Source organism: Platalea leucorodia (assembly GCF_965183815.1).
Source record: "Platalea leucorodia genome assembly, chromosome: 1".
Taxonomy (NCBI): Eukaryota; Metazoa; Chordata; class Aves; order Pelecaniformes; family Threskiornithidae; genus Platalea; species Platalea leucorodia.
Genome location: NC_138823.1, coordinates 148,954,875 through 148,970,131, shown reverse-complemented (window position 1 = coordinate 148,970,131; position 15,257 = coordinate 148,954,875). Strand labels below are relative to the sequence as shown.

Below are 15,257 nucleotides of genomic sequence, written 5' to 3'. Positions count from 1 at the left end.
TTCAGCTGTGCTATTGGACACAGAATCAAAGTAATTGATTCAAAAGAAGAAAGACTCCGTGTCTCCACTGATTCCATTGCCTGGAATAGTTTTAGTTAGGCCCTCCTTCAGGACTTTGCTTTTATGGGTTCATGGAAAAGTCACTTGGCTAAAGGTCTCCCACATCAGGGGGAAAAAAAACCCTCTCAAACCTTATTTGGAGATTTACGTTATTTTTGCTCCCCTTTAGAAAGATACGGTGATTTTATGGAAGTAAAAGCTCTGTCATGAGCAGCCATGTACATCTGTACTCCTGGGTGCCACAACTACTGTTCAGCATAGGCAAAGTCAGGTTCAGGAGAGCACTTCATTTCAGCAGCCTCGATACAGTTAATGACAATAGTTATGAATGTGAACTATTGCATAGATTTTTTTTTAAATTAAAAAATACAATAAACAGATCAACACTTACATCACACTACCTATGAAAAGGCAGAATCTCAAAGAGTTCCCGCAAAAATATGTATTTTATCAACACTGATAATAGCTGGAAAGCAAAGCTGCAATGGCATAAGTACTGAAATTTGAGTTCTATATTAAAAGCGTGAGAGTTTTTCACAAGTGTGTTGTACGGGCAGTGAAAGGATGTTCTGTCAGCCACAGAGATCCACTTCTCACTGACCAGAGCCTGGTTTGAAGTTTAATGAAACACTATTAATACAGAACCTCTGCCCAGAAGGTGTGGGACCATCATCAAACACATGGCCTAGATGGGCATCACACTGCAACAGAAATTATGAACCATTATTACCATTACAATTATGGACCAACGTTATGCTGGTACCTACTGTGCTATCTTAAATGAAGAAACTTGTATGATGAATTCACGGTTGAGTTGTGTGGGTGGGGGAGTCTTGGGGAGAGACTGGAAATACATCCTGGAGCAACCACCTCTGGCCAGTGGGTGAATATCTGCCCCCAAACAAGCAGATCCCAGAAGAGGAAGCCAGAAGGTACTAATGCCGGAAAGTATAGGAAATAAATGGGAGGATCTAGAGTTCTCAGTGAAAATTTTAGTTAATTGAGTCACTGTAGGTCCTTCTTACAGGTCAACTGAGGATTCCTCCTTCCCCCCCCAAAAAAAATTACTGTTGGGAAAAAGACACAGAATAGCTATCAGTGGTTCATTATAAAATTGGAAGGTTGTCTTCAGCTGGGGTTCTTGAGAGGCGATTGCTGGATATTACTGCAAACATGAACTATACCATGATAATGGACTGCAACGAATGCTTGTTACGTTTGCAGATAATGCCTAATCCTGCTAGAAGGGGCTGCAATTCATTAAACTCAATTGCATACTTTTATGTCTTAACAGACTTAATAAACAGAACAGACTCAGGGTTGGGAAGAAATGGTTAGGGGTGGCAGTTCTTTAGAAAAGGACCTGGGTCCCAATACAAGTATGGGTCATGGGTTGGGGAAAGGTGAAGGTGTAAGGACAGGAACACTACCAGGACAGGAATAGCTACCGCTTCTGTGAAATGAGAGAACCCATAGAAGACGGCTGTGAGGATGCGGGGCACCACCACCACCGTCCAGGGCAAATAGTAATCATCTTCAACTGCGGCAAAGCAAACTTAGTGTTTTCCCCAGCATCTAACCAACAGTAGGAAGACATGAACATTACAACTCATTACCTACTGAGGCTGTGGAGTCTCCATCACTGCATATTTTAAGAACAGCTTAAGCAAACATTTAGCAGGACTGAATTAGGAAGCACTGACCCTGTGATGGGGCAAATGGGTGGACTAAATCTCAGAGTCCCTTCCACTGTCTGTTGTCACATACTGCAGTTCACCTGAGGCCCTCTGAATACATTTTCTCTCTAAACTCCAGCCCTTGGCTATACTTACACAACTGCTCTCCCCAGTGACGTGATTTTCTTCATCCAAACCGACTGTCGATATTAGATATTTAGAAATCTACTCATATGTTTCATACATATGAAGTATGTTCATATTTCATACAAGTGAGACAGAATAGTTCCAGTCATACCGTAATTCTCACTGCTGGGTTTAGGTGGGCACAAAGAAAACTTATTTGTTAAGATTTGAGTCTTTGGGTATCACCTCCCAAATAAACATACCTGTTTGCAGACGACTTCAGTTCTAGTTGATCCCAACGAGTTATCTGGTCGTCTCATGATATTGGTATTACTTTCATCTCTGCCACAAGTACCATAAGCCTCAGAAAATGATGGCCATCCAGTCCCAGAATTGTACTTCTTTTCTGAGCTATAGTGGAAACCAGATCTTCTTGTTAATTAATAACAGAGATGTTACCAGAAAGGTCTGTTTTTAATAAGAACATTGGCTTTTTTCCTCATCCTTGTCTTGTAATACTATTAATAGTATTTGGCTCAGTAGAAGCTTTCTCACTGGCGTCAAACTGTGCTGGAAGCCCTTTACCAAAGGAAATTCTCCATCAGCCCACAACAGGAGCTCTTGCCTCACCGTTTCTATTTCACTGATAGATTGGCATTTTATAAAGCTTGAAAAAAGGTTTCCAACAACTGAGCACATTATTTAGCTGAATTACACCTGCAAACTTGCAGTTCAAAGCCTGGCCCCATACAGCACAACCTCAGAGGACAGTGTTTACAAGAAGAAATGAAGTCTGGAAAATGAGTATGGAAAAAGGCTGGGTTGGCCCACTGGACCAGGCTCACATCTGATGATGGCTTCAGCTTGCACTCGGCCATCAAAACGGTTTGGTAAAGCAAACAGAGCCTTGCTCAAACCATCAATCAACCGATGACAAGTCCTCACGGCACAAAGATCTACTTTTCCCAAGTGATAATCGCAGCCATCAGAAAGAGCGCTACAGACCGTCAGCCGGTAGGTGCCTCCTGTTAACATCCAGGATCACCAGCCCTGCTTAGCTGCATATTAAAACCTAAAGCATATTGGAAAATATGATCAGAGAATATTTTTGGGATTGAGCATACAGAAATGAAATAATCCCTCCTATTTAAAGCTGTGCAAGTTTTGATAGCAGTAAGTACTTCTAGCGAAGAGTGGCCTAGTGTGAGTTAGAGCGAGAAATGAAGACAGACTACATACTACTAGGATGAGTGGTCTGGAGACCCACCACAACCGTTTCCCCCGATTTCGCCCAGTTTCACAAACCCAATGCTCTTACTGGCACCTAGTGGTGGATGGGGACACCAACACCAGCAGCAGCTTTTCCCTGATCAAGGGGATTAGTCCACTAGTCAACACAGAATTTAAAGCAACATATCTAGTATATATCACGTATATTTGGGTGGTATATTAATACAGTGAAGAAAAATCTGAAAATCTTAACTGCAGTGCCCTTTAGAAAGGAAAAACAAACAAGCAGGGCAAAAAGCTTGAAAAAAAATCCAGCCCAAAGAACAGTGCGTGCTTTAGCATGCATTTTAAAATTAACTGTACAGGGCTGTCTTTGAGCAATGCAACCGTGGAAATAAAAGAAGATTTGCAAGCACAGAATGACCAAAGGCTAGTTTTTGTGTGGGCTGTTGCTCAGTCCATTACATCAATCCACGAAGACCCATGAGAAATGCTCTCCTACCTCCTCACCTCCATAAAACCGAGGGGAAACAGGAGACAGTACAGAGGCGGGCCGCACCGAAGCAAATGCAGTTTGCAGCTCTGCGTCTGCATGAGAAGGTATTTAGGGCTCCAAGCTTATTTCGTTCCAGCCAAAGAGGGCCCTCTGCCATCCCTGCTACGCAGCCACCCAAACACTGTGCCCACCGGCCACAGCTTCCCAAAGGAAAACCTGGGGGAGCACACATGTCCGTACATCACTTCTGAGTTTCCCTGACATACCTGTGCTGTTTCTTTTTTTATTTTCAAAAGGTTTCAATCAATCAGAACTCTTCACTTTCTGACACAGGGATCCTTCTGCTTATTCATACATAGATATGAGGATCCTCTCTGAAATACTGTAGAGTCAAGGGAGGTCTTCAGTGCTATGTGGGTTTTGCATCTGACCCTGACTGACTCCGTCCCTGACATGCCGCTCACAATACTTAAGTTTATTGTAGATGTTTTCCACTGCTAACGGATCAATCTTTTGAGCTGTTAAACTAGCTCTCAACAGAAATGGTCTCTGTGTGGTTTTACTAACAGTAATATCACTTAGATTCCCTAATAGAAACATTTTAGTACCCAAAAATATTGCTGTTCAAGATCATATTTGTCCTTTGAAGTATTTCACCGCTTAATTTATGGATAAATGGACTTTCCCTAAACATATGCATTAGATTAGCCTTCGACACACCATTCCTCCAGCACGTCATTTACTTTGATCCCTATTTCAGTCGTCCTGGATGGAATCCAGATAATTCTAAAAAGTGCTTTTTGCTGTATGAATCTCAGCTGTAGGTTTATGGTTCACTGAAGGTTTGAGATTTCATTAAAGCACCACAATTTGCTATCCATAAAGGTTAGGGGTTTGTTCCATGTATTTCCAACTCTTTCAAATGAATATTTGGTAGCAGAAGGTAATAAATTCTGGTATAAATGTATACACACACGTGTACTTTGAAAGGAAGGAGGAAATGCTTCGTGTTTACCTGTAGCTAATGACCTAATGCATTTGAAAAAGAAAGGACATTTTTAATGCACTAGGAAATAAACATGATGAATGAATCTTTTATCAAATATCATTTTTTTTCCTTATTGTTAGTGTCCTCCACAACATAATGCATTCATGGAAAAAATATTTTCAGACCATTTAATCATTTTCAATTTTCTTAAAAGGTTTTTTTTCTGTAAGTTTGGGGGTTTTTTTATTTCTCTGTATCAGTCTGTAAAGCTTAGCATTATTTTATGCTTTAAACAAAAGTACCTATATTCTCTGAGAGCTGGATACTGCAAAAAGCAGCATGACTATTTGGTTATATTGTTATTTTGTTATTAGTTTAGCAGCAGAAGCAATTCCCTTCAGTGCTCTTCTCTCTTCATGTTGGCCTGTCAATATCTATTGTCTAATATAAAGGATGTCTAAATTGAAGGAACATTTGAAAGAATTGAAGGAACTCTTCCACAGCTTAGTAATTTAAAATTTCTCTAATTTATCTGAATTTTCCAGAGATATTTGTATTTGTCTTCAGAATATTCTGCAATGCTGCACTAGCTTCTGAAATAATTTTATTTAAAAGTGTCTATTAGCAAACCTTTACAGAAAAGCATACATTTAATCAAATATTCATTTGCATAACAACTTGGCCAAAGGAAAACTAACTGTTCACAATGATCAGCCTCCAATTTTACCATTTAATTGCTTAATTTAGGTTTATTTTTAATACAGCCATTACATTTTTCCCCCTCTTACTATCCAGACCTCTTGTTCCTCAGCTTCCCATTTGAAGTTCTGATCTGTGATGCATCCTTTCAAGTCTTCATAAAAATGGGCATATCAGCCGTATTCCATTGAACTCACAGTTGGGAATATATAAAGGCTATTTTCTAGATCAAAAATACGATGAACTGTCTTTTCTGGTTCAGTTACAGAGAACAGAACACCCTCTGCATATCCTACGCTGAGGCACTCTATTTCCTTTTACTTAGACTTTAATGAAGCTGCAAAATATATAGTATTGTAAAGAGCACAGAGGTTAATAGCGCGGTCATTCGCAGCCAGGTTTTAAAAAGTAGATGTAACCAAAAAGGCAAAAATAGTGGAATTTAATTTAGGGAACAAGAAGGGGGTGGGGGTGAGGAGGAGGTCTCAGCTCCAGTACGAGGGACACCGCAGTAAGGACATAACAACAGCGTAGACTGAGGCGGACCAAAGGTCCCTTTAGCCCGGTAGCATCAGTGGCAGAAGGTGACTATGGAAGAGCACAAGAACAGAGCAAACATACAGTGATATTCACACGTAAACACAGGTATTTGGTGGCAACTTGTGGCTTAAAGACCTCTTAAACAGAATTATCGTCAACCAAAACGGACAGTGCGTGTGGCAGGAGAAAAAGGCCGACCCTAATGTAGCAATTACTGTCTGCTGGCCACTGGAGACCCTCATATGCTCAAGAAAAGGGCATACCAGGTACCTGTGTCACCACAGCTATCCTAGGAATCTTCTACATAGCACTCTGGCATCAAAGAAGTCTGACCTACACTTTCCATTCCTCTCATGAAAAGACACTGCCCCTCCTGCCACGGTTAGGGCGTTTTATGGGTGCTGTGAAATCTAAAGGATGTTACCTGAACAGTGGGGCGTTGCAGCACACGCAGTAGTATATTCCCGATTCTGTGTTATTCAGATAGATCCCACTAAATGGCTTTCAAAAAAGGAAGAAAAAAAAGAGTAGTTAATAATGTAGGTCTTTAAAAGCTCACCATCTGGAACAAGCATGTAGGAATCAGATTCAAAACAGGAGAAAAACCATAAAAAGAAGGCTTCACAGGGGAGCTTTGAAGAACAAACATTAGCAGCCTAAAGAAATGAAGGGGAGGATGCCTTTGGATTAACAGTGAAGACTACCCCCTGCCCCCAGAAACTTCGAGACTAGTCAGATACATAAATCATCCAGGTACCAGGGCCGGAGTCATGACCTCCGAGGAACTTGTGAAATGTGCAGGATCCCAAAGACCAGGGCTCTGCTATCGAGTGCCACAACTTCAAAGTGGCTCTCCTCCTCCCTGCATGGCCTGGAATTAGGATCTTTATTTTACAGATAAGGATTTGGGCGCGGTTCACATGGTTTAATCCCACGGTACATGCTCCGCACGCGCAGAAGCCCTGGCTCTGGGCTCGGGACGCTGGCGCTCCACCCACAACGCTACGTGGCCTCCATCCCAGAAGGAAGCAAAGCACAGGGACAAGGTGGGTGGGTGATCTGGCACACGAGGGATAACCCGGCTCCTGAATGGAGTGCTACGTATAACATGTCCATGGCTAATCTACATATGGTCCGAAAAAGGAGACTGCAGGATAAAAATATGATCTTCTCCCTCCCCTCTGGAGAGGCCTCCACTACTGCCACACAGACGGCTGAGCTGGCAGTAAAGTATCCAGGAAAAAAAAACAAAATATGAAAAGAATGCAGAATGTTTTTTCATCTGCAAACCAGCCTGGGTCAGAACAAAATCCACCCGGTTCAGTACATCGAGTCTAACTTTCATCCACAGGAAGGCAGGGGAAAACCTGCGAAGCATCTGAGTGGCGACAGCTCCCCAAAGCAGGTTTTTCTCTGCCCAGCAGGCAGAGGAGGTGGCTTAACCTTGGACAGCATTAGTGCTTTTGCTTACCGGTTCAGTTCCTTTTCCTCTTGTAACATAGAATTGCTCTGGAGTTAATTTTTTTTTCCAGTCTGTAGCAACAGTTGCCTCAGCTTGTTTAGTCAGAGAGCCCGTGTCTTCAATTAGATATAGAAAGATAATTTGCATTATTTTTAACACCATTTTAACTTAGACGCTGTTGATGCTTTCCATCATCACCTCGATTCTCCCAGAGTTTCTATGGGTATGGACAGAGCACAGGAGGGCAGGTCAGGGACATAAGAGCAGGGGCGAGTGCAGGACTTGGCATCTGCTTTCCATTCTGCGTGCTCCGTAAGGAGAGCGGCTCCAGCATCGCTCGGGAAGGCTCTGAATGGAAATGGGCACCTATGAGCAGCGCAGCCCTCTGTTCTGCCATGGGATAACTGCCAGTCTGCTGGCGCTCCTTCCTCATCCCTGGGTATCGCTGAAAGGTTTGATAGTTTGCCTCTTGGAAACCCTCAGAAACCAGAACTAAGGCTCATTTATGGGCTATCAAAGACTAGCAGCTTCCACAGGCCTCAGTGAAAAGTGGTGCTAAGAAGGAAAAAAGCACTGGAAGAAAGCAACACCTACAGCCCAAGAGAAGCGGGGCTACAGTTGAGTGGGTGGCACATGACAGGAGAGCAGAAGTCACCCACCATGGTGCAGACCTCCAGCACCGCCTGCTATGAGTCCGTGCACACTGTGCAGCACATTTATGGTGGTATTGGATTGGCAAAGAATTAATAGATTGGCTAAAAAACAACGAGTAAAATAGTTTCATTCCTTCCTAATCAAAAAGTCTGAGGTGGGAAACTACCTCCATGCTTATCTCCCCTCAGCATAGCATATGTGAAAAAATATCAGCTCCAGGGTGACTGTTTGCCTGGGCTCATCTCTTGCAATGCTGAGATGATATTGGGGGGGGAAAAAAAGGAGTTTGAAAATTACAGTTTAACTATAAAAACTATAGTTCAAGAGAAATACCCACAGCAGGCTGACTTAGCCCTTTCCAGCCGGCTGGAGGACACAGGGGACGGGGATGCCCTCCCCTTGCAGGGTGGCTCCAGCCCTTTCCCCCCCCTCCCCATGCTCCAGGCGGAGGGTACCTGTGCCACTGCAGGAGCTCCGCAGTGGGGACCGGAGGAGAAGGAGTCGGCTCCCGAGCATCCTCCGCAGCAGACGAGCCGCCATATCGGCGGGGCGGGACCGGGAGAGACGCCGGCTGCGGCCAACGGGCCGCAGCCGGCGTCTCTCCCGGTCCCGCCCCACCGGATTGCATATCTAATCTGTGCATTCAACCTAAATAATTGCACCTTATAAAAGCAATGAGTAAACCACCCGCTTAAATACCAATGCAGCATTTGGAGGTAAAGGTTTCAATCACTTCTTACCAAGAAGCAAAGAGATCGGCTTAAAAACTGAACGATCGCTGCAGCCATAAATACAACAAAATCCTGTAGAGGCATTTGCTTGCAGGTTTATAAATTGTTTTTAAGGAGAACAAATCTGGTATTTGCATGCAAAAGTGCTCCTGCTCTCCTAAATGGATGCTATAGGCATTGCTCTTAGTTGTATTGATCGAGTAATTGCAAAGGCGATGTGCTAAGTGGCTACTTGTTTATGCTGCATGATTTGCAGTCACAGCTGCTTTGACTTGGCCTATAAATATACCTGTAACAGGACCCGTATTTTGGTTTGGCCTCCTGTCCTTAAAAGGTAGACCTGAACACAAGTCAGTTTGCCAGGTTAAGCCTTAATGCTGTTGTCTGCTTTTTTTTCCAGTAGCTCCATTTCTGATTTGGAATTAGTTCATCATTACTGAATGATGTAGAAGGAACTGTTTTGATTGCATTGGATAACAAAGCTGTTTAATACAAAATGACTTTCTTTTTAGTCTAATTCTGCTAGCCTAATTTTTAAACCAAAGCTAAAAAATAGTGTTGTGTGATCAGTCCTATGTATACACACCCTTTTTATTGAACCATCCTTACGTCTAAGACAGCGAGTTCAACGGCAGCCGAGGACATCCAACACAGCGTATGATCGGTACCATGGCTGTAATCAAATCCTCTGCTCGGATCCACGAAGGCGTGCACCAAAAGACGGATAGCAGCAAGGCTTGTAGATGATCACATTCGCTGTCTGCAGCAGCAGGGGAGAGGGGGGCATGCAGTTGATTAATGGCTTTGTCCTATATAATAAGACACGGTGGAGCGAAGCCAGAGTGCCTCGATAAAAATCCTGGAGATGTGATGCCTGCGAGTCCTCAGGACCGCGATTCAGGATGGTAGGGGAGCAGCACTGCTGGGCACGGAGGAGAGGGCTTCGCTGGGGCTCTCGGTGCTGGCAGAGGGCAGCGTCTGTGCTGTCGGCAGGACAACATCTTTCCATGTTCAGTCATTTTGGGAAGTGAAGATCAGAGAAAGATCTTTCCATCCCCCTTCTAGCTTATCCCTATGGCATCTCATACCAGTCATGTAGCCATGGTTTAGGAGGGAACTGGAACATGTTAGGGAGCCTTTAGAGGTGGGAGACCCAATCTGGCACTCCCCCAGTTCTGGCAAATGGCTTAGGGCTGGGAAGTGCTGGCAGGTGATGGGGTTGCTCCGGGGCTCACCACCGCTATCTCCAGTACAACCATGGCAGAGAGGCATTTCCCTCCCATTCCTGGCCTTGGTCTTGGGCAGTGTTTGCTGCTGAGGAGGACAGGCAATCAATGGAGTTCTCCCTGAAGTGTCTGGGAAAGGAAGGAGGGTGAGATAAAGTGATTAGTCCTGAAACTTGTACGTTTTACTGTAATTGACATTGATTTAACTGGTGCTTTTTTTAAAGACAAAATTAAATGAAAAATGAACTAGCGATATCTTCCTTGCAGCTCTCTGTTATTGCTACTATCCCAAAATGCAGCAGTTTTGAGGCAGTGGGAACTGAACCAACACAGGTCCGTTGCTGTGCACCTTCCTTGGGCTCTGGAGGAGGGGAACGGGCGCCTGGGCCACGCACCCAGGGGAGCAGCGGGAGCAGCAAGCATTAGGCTCGTCCGCCCTAGCCTCATCATTCTCTCTGTTATCCAATTTATTGCAAGCCGCTCCTTGATTAAAATGAGCGTAGTGGTGGAGGAGGCAGATCCTGTTCATGGCAACACCCGTGATCCACATTTGAAGTGGTGCGCCGGCAGATCGGATTCTCCATTCTTCCCTCCAAGAAAAGCCTGACCTGCAGTCCTCTGAACCGGCCTGACAGGTCTTCCTCAAGTGGAAAACAACCCCCCTGGCTGGAGGTATTTCATTTTTCAGATCTTCAGTGCTGAAAAACCAAATCATTGTCCTGTCATGCCTGTAATATTGCCTCCCATGGTTACAGCACATACCAGGCTTCGTAGCCAGGCAGAGAACGGGCCTGCATTTCTCCCCATAGACTGCTATAAAAGCCAATTAGGCTGTTACTTAATTTTCCTGCTTTTTTCCTCCCTTATGCACAAGGTGAAGCAGTTAAAAGTCTCCCCTAGCTACATTATGTAAATTGTCAAGTAAATTCTCCCTGAAATGTAATTCAGCGGGTTTGTTGTTAAAATTGTCGCCTGGCTCTAGCACATACACAAGCTGCATCCAGGGAAGGGTCACTCGTCAAAAGCACAATGTCTTATTAGATGTGTGTAGATGGGGGAGAAGCTCCTCAGCTCCTCCTGTAGCGTTACTTTGCACCAAGGCAGCAGCAGCAGCATGTGTGTAGGCGGGTGAAGGCGAGAGTAGGAGGGAAGCGGTCACGGTCCAGACTATCCTGCTAATATTTATTCGGGCTCTAACCATTTCCCAGCCCAGGCTCTGTCTTGACTGACAGCTTTGGGGACAAGCAGAGCGTCACATAATGCCTACGCTGGCAGATACTGAGCAGTGAGCCAGGAAGCGGTGAGGTGCAGAAATCAAATGAACCCTGTTCAAATTCAAACCTCTGCTTAAGCAGCTTTTGTTAATAAAGCCCCTTGACATTACTACATATGGAAGAAAACACTGAAATAGTGGGATTTTTATTTTATATGCATTTGTATGCAATTAGTTTTCCTCTGCTCATTTTGTCATACCTAATGTATGTCCCCTCCTATGGGATATTCCCGTTGAAACGTATGGGAGCTCAGCATACAAGAATTTGGCTTGGACCTGTCATATGTAGTGGTACTGTGTGCCCCGGTCCCCAGCAAATGCAGAAAGGAGGACCAGCATGAGCACTTTGGTGGGTAGGTTGTATCTGCGGCGAGCTCCATTTTCCCCACAGAAATCCTCACTGCTTTTGTAGGAGGTGATCGCAGGAACTCCACATCTTTCCTTGGCAGAGTCATCCCCCTCCTCTAAAAGACTTGATACAACTCCACAGCTAGTTTCTAACCGATCAGATGTGACGAAACTCCCAGCTCCTGGTATATGGAGATACTGTTTCCACATAGAAATGCTATCGAAAGATATGCGGTAATGCTCTGGTGCTGAGTTCCAATGATGGGAAGGGAATTCAGCAAAAATTAGTAGTAGTAGAAGTGCCGAAGCATCTAGGAAAAGGGTATTGCTGCTTTCCAGAGGCACAGAGAGACTGAATGCGGATCTGAACCTCCCTGAAGCTAACCCACGGATTCTGCTGAGCTTCATTTGTGGAGTAGCCTGATGTGATTCGGGTCAAAGACATCGTCAGAAATAATGAACACACAACTTCTTGCCTTGTTTGCTTTATGGTTTAATATATCTTTTTGCTAATCATAAGCTATAGGATACATAACTATTCTGACCTCTGTTTTTAGAAAAAAATAAGTCATATTTGTGGACTAGCTTAAGCAGGAGCCTTCTGCTGGAGTCTAAGGATGGAATTTGAACAGAACAGAACAGCATAGAATAGAACAGCATAGAATAGAATAGAAATAGAACAGAACAGAACAGAACAGAACAGAACAGAACAGAACAGAATAGAATAGAATAGAATGAACAGAACAGAATAGTTCCAGTTGGAAGAGACCCACAGGTTTGATCCACTGTGACAAATGCTTTAGTTGGGTTAGACCAAACGCCCTCCATAGGTCCTGTCCAGCATAAATTATTCTAGGATTCTAAATGCTTTGAGAAATTTCTTGTAAAATGAGTGAAGACATGAATTCAGTTAAAACGGATATTTTGTAATCCCTCCTTGATAGAAAACTCTACCCTGCAATCGGGCCACCTGTCCAGCTAAATTTCATCCACTTTGAAACGCGGACACTCACTCTGGGGTGGAGTGAGTGTATCTGCAGGGGCAGCTATTGGGAAGCAACAGCTCCTGGATTGCCCCATGCATCCCCTGTATCATACCATACAAGTTCCTTGAGCCACCTGGACGGTAATAATACATTCCCCAAACTTATGTGTGATTTCTTATCCCTCGTACCTCAAGGCAGTGAAGAACTGTGATGGTTCTTCTTCCAATCTGTGCCCAAAGCCTGAACAAAGCATTGAATGAACTGTTACTTGGCAGCAACCGCTGTAGCAGCAGCTTTCTGTAGGTTATCTTAATGGATTTATCACCTTGAACTAAGCCCTGACCATCTGTTCTATCCTAATTACAAATGCAGAAAAAGCTGATTCACGATAGCATCATAAAAAAGTGAAATATAAGTGATTTAAGAGTGGGGTATGTCATACTTCACACTCCGATTGGGAGAAATTGCTCTCCCTTCAATAGACCGATTTCCCCGATAACAGAGTTTACCTCTTTCCCAGCAAACGGGAACTCCTGAGGAGTAGGGCTCACCAGAATAGGTTTTATTCCCACTCACTCATATGTGTTTTAAAATTTGGGATTCACGTAAGTGCAGTTATGAACCTTTTTTCCTTCTGTCTTAGATGAGCCCCCAAAGATGTATTTTTAATGCCTTTTCTAATCAGGGAAAGCACAAACTCGTGCTCCTTAAAAATCCCCTAAAACTCTGCGTTTCCTCCGTCTCACTTTTGCTGCGATGAAGGCAGAGTCGCCCACTCATTTTGTGCTCATAGCTCAACTTCACTGCAATGCTCTTGGTTTGGAAGATAGGTGGAAAACGGGGGGCTGAGTGCATGCCCTGCTTCTCATGAATGACCTTAAATTCTTTTGTACTGCCACTGTCCGAGCCACCAGCGGCCGTAATGGCTTAGCTGGGAGTTCAAGTTCTGATTCTCTTGTGTTGTGTGGGTACGGACACAGGCAATGTCTGTCCTCTGTCCCCTGGAAATCTTATACAAAAAAGTGGATGCAATTGAACAAATTAAGTTGAGGGGCCAAGAAGTAATACCTTGGTCCTCTCTGGTTTTTGTGGGGTACATGCTCCTGCCACCAGCACCTCTTCCCAGTGTGAAGCGTTGTGCCCTGCGTCTGCAGCGGCTTCGGCAGAGCCTTCAGCAGCCCTGAAGGCTGCGACCCGGCTCACGGGGGAGTTTGGTGGGGCACCCGAACAGGTTGCCGGCTCCCTGCAAGAGGCACTTTTCTCAAGGCGGGACAGGGAGGCTGGACTCGCCTCTTGATTTCACTCGGGTAAGAATTATGGAGTCGTGAACAGGACCGTTGGCAAAGTAGATGGATAGTGGAGGGGGGGAAATATCTCAAAATGAATTTGGCATCTGGGTTTTTGGAGGCTTTTTAGTTCTTTTTCCCCCAGTTATTTAAAACCAGATTGTGATTTTTCTGAAATGCATATGGTATTTGAAAAATAAGAAACATGTAGTAGGGTGGAAGCAGTGCAAGAAATCACTCTAATTCAAAAAAATTGCCTGGGGGATTCGCAGGCGTACAGTGTGCGGTTCTGCTTTGCCTCGTGTAATTTGCCTGCCTTAAACTCATTCTTCAGGATTGGGTTATAATCCTTGGTCTCCAGCATGCTTACCAGTTGCAAACTAGCATTCTGTCCTCAAGGCATGAGCTGGTTTTCCATTTCATGACAACGGAGTGCCTGGGGGCAGTCTGGCCCAGCACTCCCCGCTCCCACAGGAACGGGAGTTGAGGTTTCCTTTCCAGATCCCATCTGAGCAACTCTGGGCTGAGCAAAAACTTCTGCTCCAGCCTCACGTGCTATCAGGACTGGCCAGATCTGCAGGGACAACTACCCCCATGGGAACTTCAGGTTAGGAGCCTTTTAAAAGACAGAGTGTACTGAGTCACTGCTGGTGTCAACGTTTCGGTCCGTATTTGCTATGTAGGAAGCGGGTAGAAAGAAAGGATCAGAGCAGGCTCTAGGTTTTATACAGACCTCTTGGTTCCACACCACACTGCCATTCATCTAGCAGGGAAAAATACTGGTAGATCAGGTATTCCTAGCATATTCATTAGCATGTATTGCTTTAATTTTTGAGTGGCAAGCAAAGACGCCTTCCCAGCATACCTAATGTTCAGTGGCATTTCAGTACCAAGAAGGAGCACAGACTTGACTGGAATCTGTGCTCCCGTTTGCGGTTGTGGTCCTCTGGTCAGCAAATACACAGCAAGTGGCAACAACACACTAAATTGGTGGTGGCCCCTTTCTTATCCCTCCTCTATCCCATGGTAACCAAAGCTCCAGACTAATCCCTGAGGGACTGAATGCAGCTTTCTGATCAGAGGTGTTGCTCTGAAGAAGGCACCCTGACCAACAGAGCAGCATGCTACTTGGCACAGGTGATGGTGCATCCTGAACTCAGCCTGCATTTCACGTTATTTTAGAAGCATACCACATGCTACGCAGACACTTGGCCTGCGGAAACTGCCGTGAGATACTCACACCCAACATAACATTTGGCGCAGTGCTGCAAAGCCCTGGTCCCTGTTAATTCCTGGTATTTATCTTTCTTGTCACTGGGAATTCCTAGAGGAATTTAATACCTGAATAGCTCTAAGCTCATCCAGTGTTTAGTTTTATGGCCCCTGACTTTTTAAAAATATATTTGCACTTAAGGGCCAGCCTTTAGTCACCTAGCTCTCTTTTTGGTACTGCAGGTCCCGTTAATAGCAGGTGGA

General features: G+C 44.5%; 1 protein-coding gene across 1 annotated transcript; it reads right to left on the bottom strand.

Moving 5' to 3' along the window:
- Positions 1-562: 562 nt before the first annotated feature.
- Positions 563-8,574, bottom strand: MSRB2 (methionine sulfoxide reductase B2; the record flags this gene model as incomplete). The annotated part of the gene is given in 7 exon segments (XM_082329683.1): positions 563-761; positions 2,126-2,273; positions 6,240-6,316; positions 7,287-7,445; positions 7,449-7,487; positions 7,490-7,625; positions 8,387-8,574. Coding segments are annotated over 7 exon segments (855 nt in total). The 3' UTR covers positions 563-653.
- Positions 8,575-15,257: the final 6,683 nt, after the last annotated feature.